Raw genomic sequence first — 8,577 nt, 5'->3', positions numbered from 1 at the left:
TCCATCATATTAGTTTTTTATTTTTACCAAAGGCACACAATTGCGTAAATGCGAAAAATTTATACTAATAAATATGACGAGATTCTAAGAACATAAATGAGTTTCTCCACTACCCCTTAAGTATGCAACTGAGTATTTCAAATCTAAAGAACAACATAAGTAGGAAAAGTTTCAACACCGCAGTTATTGTTCCGCATTGACATCAAAACATAGCCATCATTTCCCCAATAAGTGGACCAGGAGTTTCGAACTAGCCAGTACGGCTCTCCTTTTAGGGTTCCGTAGCCAACAGCCAAGACGGCATGGTCTAGGTCATCTAACGTGTTTCCTGGAAAAATATCACTGAAATTATTTCTTTTATTTCAAAATACAAGCAGGTGATTCCAGCTCAAAAATATATATCTCATCTCCTCAATTTTTTTTTCTGTACTTGCTTTTTCTTAAAGAGCCTTTTACGAAGTTAAAAAGTCTTGGGAGTATTTTAAAATATTTTTCTGAGCTCGCTTTCTCTTGAGAATTTAGAATTATCAATCATATCTTAAAAGCATTAACGTTAAGCCAACTAGTTCTTATTCACACAAAAAATTCAGGAGGGTACATGGGCATCAATTTCGCCAGGTTTTATTCTCTCTCCAAATGAGCTAATTCTTTTTTTATCTTAACAGTGAAGAATATATAACTCGCATAAGAAAACTACACCTTTCACTTAATTATGAAACCCGGAGCCACATGTCCCGAGAAACTTTTTTCATGGTTATAATCCCCTTGAAACAAATTTAAGAACATAATCATTGAAATCTCTCCAAGGTATTAAAAGTAATTAAATGTTTAAGAATTACTTTTAAAAGCTATTAATTAAAAGCTATCGATCAAGATCTTCACAAAAACTGTCTGCAACAATCACGGCTTGGGAAAGAAAAAAACATTTGAAGAAAATGCACGAATTTGAGCATTAAATTACCAGCTCAGAAAGTTGCATTTCACGAGCACAAATAGATGCAGTCTGACAAATTTAAAAATATTGTCAAAAATATTTGAATAAAATTTACGAATTCGAAATATTTACGAATTTGAGCATAAAACAATAACCAACTTAGAGTTGCACTTCAAGAGCACAGATAGATATAGATACAGACAAAATTATTTGAATAAAATTTACGAATTCGAAATATTTACGAATTTGAGCATAAAACAATAACCAACTTAGAGTTGCACTTCAAGAGCACAGATAGATATAGATACATACAAAATTATTTGAATAAAATTTACGAATTCGAAATATTTACGAATTTGAGCATAAAACAATAACCAACTTAGAGTTGCACTTCAAGAGCACAGATAGATATAGATACAGACAAAAATATTTGAATAAAATTTACGAATTCGAAATATTTACGAATTTGAGCATAATTTTACGTTATTGAGCATAAAACAATAACCAACTTAGAGTTGCACTTCAAGAGCACAGATAGATATAGATACAGACAAAATTATTTGAATAAAATTTACGAATTCGAAATATTTACGAATTTGAGCATAAAACAATAACCAACTTAGAGTTGCACTTCAAGAGCACAAATAGATATAGATACAGACAAAATTATTTGAATAAAATTTACGAATTCGAAATATTTACGAATTTGAGCATAAAACAATAACCTACTTAGAGTTGCACTTCAAGAGCACAGATAGATATAGATACAGACAAAATTATTTGAATAAAATTTACGAATTCGAAATATTTACAAATTTGAGCATAAAACAATAACCAACTTAGAGTTGCACTTCAAGAGCACAGATAGATATAGATACAGACAAAATTATTTGAATAAAATTTACGAATTCGAAATATTTACGAATTTGAGCATAAAACAATAACCAACTTAGAGTTGCACTTCAAGAGCACAGATAGATATAGATACATACAAAATTATTTGAATAAAATTTACGAATTCGAAATATTTACGAATTTGAGCATAAAACAATAACCAACTTAGAGTTGCACTTCAAGAGCACAGATAGATATAGATACAGACAAAAATATTTGAATAAAATTTACGAATTCGAAATATTTACGAATTTGAGCATAATTTTACGTTATTGAGCATAAAACAATAACCAACTTAGAGTTGCACTTCAAGAGCACAGATAGATATAGATACAGACAAAATTATTTGAATAAAATTTACGAATTCGAAATATTTACGAATTTGAGCATAAAACAATAACCAACTTAGAGTTGCACTTCAAGAGCACAAATAGATATAGATACAGACAAAATTATTTGAATAAAATTTACGAATTCGAAATATTTACGAATTTGAGCATAAAACAATAACCTACTTAGAGTTGCACTTCAAGAGCACAGATAGATATAGATACAGACAAAATTATTTGAATAAAATTTACGAATTCGAAATATTTACAAATTTGAGCATAAAACAATAACCAACTTAGAGTTGCACTTCAAGAGCACAGATAGATATAGATACAGACAAAATTATTTGAATAAAATTTACGAATTCGAAATATTTACGAATTTGAGCATAAAACAATAACCAACTTAGAGTTGCACTTCAAGAGCACAGATAGATATAGATACAGACAAAATTATTTGAATAAAATTTACGAATTCAAAATATTTACGAATTTGAGCATAAAACAATAACCAACTTAGAGTTGCACTTCAAGAGCACAGATAGATATAGATACATACAAAATTATTTGAATAAAATTTACGAATTCGAAATATTTACGAATTTGAGCATAAAACAATAACCAACTTAGAGTTGCACTTCAAGAGCACAGATAGATATAGATACAGACAAAAATATTTGAATAAAATTTACGAATTCGAAATATTTACGAATTTGAGCATAATTTTACGTTATTGAGCATAAAACAATAACCAACTTAGAGTTGCACTTCAAGAGCACAGATAGATATAGATACAGACAAAATTATTTGAATAAAATTTACGAATTCGAAATATTTACGAATTTGAGCATAAAACAATAACCAACTTAGAGTTGCACTTCAAGAGCACAGATAGATATAGATACAGACAAAATTATTTGAATAAAATTTACGAATTCGAAATATTTACGAATTTGAGCATAAAACAATAACCAACTTAGAGTTGCACTTCAAGAGCACAGATAGATATAGATACAGACAAAATTATTTGAATAAAATTTACGAATTCGAAATATTTACAAATTTGAGCATAAAACAATAACCAACTTAGAGTTGCACTTCAAGAGCACAGATAGATATAGATGCAGACAAAATTATTTGAATAAAATTTACAAATTCGAAATATTTACAAATTTGAGCATAAAACAATAACCAACTTAGAGTTGCACTTCAAGAGCACAGATAGATATAGATACAGACAAAATTATTTGAATAAAATTTACGAATTCGAAATATTTACGAATTTGAGCATAAAACAATAACCAACTTAGAGTTGCACTTCAAGAGCACAGATAGATATAGATACATACAAAATTATTTGAATAAAATTTACGAATTCGAAATATTTACGAATTTGAGCATAAAACAATAACCAACTTAGAGTTGCACTTCAAGAGCACAGATAGATATAGATACAGACAAAAATATTTGAATAAAATTTACGAATTCGAAATATTTACGAATTTGAGCATAATTTTACGTTATTGAGCATAAAACAATAACCAACTTAGAGTTGCACTTCAAGAGCACAGATAGATATAGATACAGACAAAATTATTTGAATAAAATTTACGAATTCGAAATATTTACGAATTTGAGCATAAAACAATAACCAACTTAGAGTTGCACTTCAAGAGCACAGATAGATATAGATACAGACAAAATTATTTGAATAAAATTTACGAATTCGAAATATTTACGAATTTGAGCATAAAACAATAACCAACTTAGAGTTGCACTTCAAGAGCACAGATAGATATAGATACATACAAAATTATTTGAATAAAATTTACGAATTCGAAATATTTACGAATTTGAGCATAAAACAATAACCAACTTAGAGTTGCACTTCAAGAGCACAGATAGATATAGATACAGACAAAAATATTTGAATAAAATTTACGAATTCGAAATATTTACGAATTTGAGCATAATTTTACGTTATTGAGCATAAAACAATAACCAACTTAGAGTTGCACTTCAAGAGCACAGATAGATATAGATACAGACAAAATTATTTGAATAAAATTTACGAATTCAAAATATTTACGAATTTGAGCATAAAACAATAACCAACTTAGAGTTGCACTTCAAGAGCACAGATAGATATAGATACAGACAAAAATATTTGAATAAAATTTACGAATTCGAAATATTTACGAATTTGAGCATAAAACAATAACCAACTTAGAGTTGCACTTCAAGAGCACAGATAGATATAGATACAGACAAAATTATTTGAATAAAATTTACGAATTCGAAATATTTACGAATTTGAGCATAAAACAATAACCAACTTAGAGTTGCACTTCAAGAGCACAGATAGATATAGATACAGACAAAATTATTTGAATAAAATTTACCAACTTGAAGAATTTTACGAATTGAGCATTAAACAGTAACCAACTTAGAGTTGCACTTCAAGAGCACAGATAGATATAGATACAGACAAAATTATTTGAATAAAATTTACGAATTCGAAATATTTACGAATTTGAGCATAAAACAATAACCAACTTAGAGTTGCACTTCAAGAGCACAGATAGATATAGATACAGACAAAAATATTTGAATAAAATTTACGAATTCGAAATATTTACGAATTTGAGCATAATTTTACGTTATTGAGCATAAAACAATAACCAACTTAGAGTTGCACTTCAAGAGCACAGATAGATATAGATACAGACAAAATTATTTGAATAAAATTTACGAATTCGAAATATTTACGAATTTGAGCATAAAACAATAACCAACTTAGAGTTGCACTTCAAGAGCACAGATAGATATAGATACAGACAAAATTATTTGAATAAAATTTACGAATTCGAAATATTTACGAATTTGAGCATAAAACAATAACCAACTTAGAGTTGCACTTCAAGAGCACAGATAGATATAGATACATACAAAATTATTTGAATAAAATTTACGAATTCGAAATATTTACGAATTTGAGCATAAAACAATAACCAACTTAGAGTTGCACTTCAAGAGCACAGATAGATATAGATACAGACAAAAATATTTGAATAAAATTTACGAATTCGAAATATTTACGAATTTGAGCATAATTTTACGTTATTGAGCATAAAACAATAACCAACTTAGAGTTGCACTTCAAGAGCACAGATAGATATAGATACAGACAAAATTATTTGAATAAAATTTACGAATTCAAAATATTTACGAATTTGAGCATAAAACAATAACCAACTTAGAGTTGCACTTCAAGAGCACAGATAGATATAGATACAGACAAAATTATTTGAATTAAATTTACCAACTTGAAGAATTTTACGAATTGAGCATTAAACAGTAACCAACTTAGAGTTGCACTTCAAGAGCACAGATAGATATAGATACAGACAAAATTATTTGAATAAAATTTACGAATTCGAAATATTTACGAATTTGAGCATAAAACAATAACCAACTTAGAGTTGCACTTCAAGAGCACAGATAGATATAGATACATACAAAATTATTTGAATAAAATTTACGAATTCGAAATATTTACGAATTTGAGCATAAAACAATAACCAACTTAGAGTTGCACTTCAAGAGCACAGATAGATATAGATACATACAAAATTATTTGAATAAAATTTACAAATTCAAAATATTTACGAATTTGAGCATAATTTTACGTTATTGAGCATAAAACAATAACCAACTTAGAGTTGCACTTCAAGAGCACAGATAGATATAGATACAGACAAAATTATTTGAATAAAATTTACGAATTCGAAATATTTACGAATTTGAGCATAAAACAATAACCAACTTAGAGTTGCACTTCAAGAGCACAGATAGATATAGATACAGACAAAATTATTTGAATAAAATTTACGAATTCGAAATATTTACGAATTTGAGCATAATTTTACGTTATTGAGCATAAAACAATAACCAACTTAGAGTTGCACTTCAAGAGCACAGATAGATATAGATACATACAAAATTATTTGAATAAAATTTACGAATTCGAAATATTTACGAATTTGAGCATAAAACAATAACCAACTTAGAGTTGCACTTCAAGAGCACAGATAGATATAGATACAGACAAAATTATTTGAATAAAATTTACGAATTCGAAATATTTACGAATTTGAGCATAATTTTACGTTATTGAGCATAAAACAATAACCAACTTAGAGTTGCACTTCAAGAGCACAGATAGATATAGATACAGACAAAATTATTTGAATAAAATTTACGAATTCGAAATATTTACGAATTTGAGCATAAAACAATAACCAACTTAGAGTTGCACTTCAAGAGCACAGATAGATATAGATACAGACAAAAATATTTGAATAAAATTTACGAATTCGAAATATTTACGAATTTGAGCATAATTTTACGTTATTGAGCATAAAACAATAACCAACTTAGAGTTGCACTTCAAGAGCACAGATAGATATAGATACAGACAAAAATATTTGAATAAAATTTACGAATTCGAAATATTTACGAATTTGAGCATAATTTTACGTTATTGAGCATAAAACAATAACCAACTTAGAGTTGCACTTCAAGAGCACAGATAGATATAGATACAGACAAAAATATTTGAATAAAATTTACGAATTCGAAATATTTACGAATTTGAGCATAATTTTACGTTATTGAGCATAAAACAATAACCAACTTAGAGTTGCACTTCAAGAGCACAGATAGATATAGATACAGACAAAATTATTTGAATTAAATTTACGAATTCGAAATATTTACGAATTTGAGCATAATTTTACGTTATTGAGCATAAAACAATAACCAACTTAGAGTTGCACTTCAAGAGCACAGATAGATATAGATACAGACAAAATTATTTGAATAAAATTTACGAATTCGAAATATTTACGAATTTGAGCATAAAACAATAACCAACTTAGAGTTGCACTTCAAGAGCACAGATAGATATAGATACAGACAAAATTATTTGAATAAAATTTACGAATTCGAAATATTTACGAATTTGAGCATAATTTTACGTTATTGAGCATAAAACAATAACCAACTTAGAGTTGCACTTCAAGAGCACAGATAGATATAGATACATACAAAATTATTTGAATAAAATTTACGAATTCGAAATATTTACGAATTTGAGCATAAAACAATAACCAACTTAGAGTTGCACTTCAAGAGCACAGATAGATATAGATACAGACAAAATTATTTGAATAAAATTTACGAATTCGAAATATTTACGAATTTGAGCATAATTTTACGTTATTGAGCATAAAACAATAACCAACTTAGAGTTGCACTTCAAGAGCACAGATAGATATAGATACAGACAAAATTATTTGAATAAAATTTACGAATTCGAAATATTTACGAATTTGAGCATAAAACAATAACCAACTTAGAGTTGCACTTCAAGAGCACAGATAGATATAGATACAGACAAAAATATTTGAATAAAATTTACGAATTCGAAATATTTACGAATTTGAGCATAATTTTACGTTATTGAGCATAAAACAATAACCAACTTAGAGTTGCACTTCAAGAGCACAGATAGATATAGATACAGACAAAAATATTTGAATAAAATTTACGAATTCGAAATATTTACGAATTTGAGCATAATTTTACGTTATTGAGCATAAAACAATAACCAACTTAGAGTTGCACTTCAAGAGCACAGATAGATATAGATACAGACAAAATTATTTGAATAAAATTTACGAATTCGAAATATTTACGAATTTGAGCATAAAACAATAACCAACTTAGAGTTGCACTTCAAGAGCACAGATAGATATAGATACAGACAAAATTATTTGAATAAAATTTACGAATTCGAAATATTTACGAATTTGAGCATAAAACAATAACCAACTTAGAGTTGCACTTCAAGAGCACAGATAGATATAGATACAGACAAAATTATTTGAATAAAATTTACGAATTCGAAATATTTACAAATTTGAGCATAAAACAATAACCAACTTAGAGTTGCACTTCAAGAGCACAGATAGATATAGATGCAGACAAAATTATTTGAATAAAATTTACAAATTCGAAATATTTACAAATTTGAGCATAAAACAATAACCAACTTAGAGTTGCACTTCAAGAGCACAGATAGATATAGATACAGACAAAATTATTTGAATAAAATTTACGAATTCGAAATATTTACGAATTTGAGCATAAAACAATAACCAACTTAGAGTTGCACTTCAAGAGCACAGATAGATATAGATACATACAAAATTATTTGAATAAAATTTACGAATTCGAAATATTTACGAATTTGAGCATAAAACAATAACCAACTTAGAGTTGCACTTCAAGAGCACAGATAGATATAGATACAGACAAAAATATTTGAATAAAATTTACGAATTCGAAATATTTACG

At 27.6% G+C, this 8,577-nt stretch overlaps 1 protein-coding gene across 1 annotated transcript in view; it reads right to left on the bottom strand.

Annotated features, from left to right (window-relative positions):
• Positions 1–8,577, bottom strand: part of LOC136031797 (digestive cysteine proteinase 2-like) — a 72,419-nt gene continuing 63,842 nt past the window's right edge. Inside the window, exon 12 of the mRNA XM_065711594.1 lies at positions 1–328. Within this exon, the coding sequence (XP_065567666.1) occupies positions 144–328 (185 nt within the window). The 3' untranslated portion in view covers positions 1–143. The remainder of the gene's footprint in view (positions 329–8,577) is intronic.

The sequence above is a fragment of the Artemia franciscana genome, chromosome 10 (assembly GCF_032884065.1).
Source record: "Artemia franciscana chromosome 10, ASM3288406v1, whole genome shotgun sequence".
NCBI classification, from domain to species: Eukaryota; Metazoa; Arthropoda; class Branchiopoda; order Anostraca; family Artemiidae; genus Artemia; species Artemia franciscana.
The sequence above is the reverse complement of the archived record's forward strand: the minus strand, read 5'-3'. Positions and strand labels throughout refer to the sequence as shown.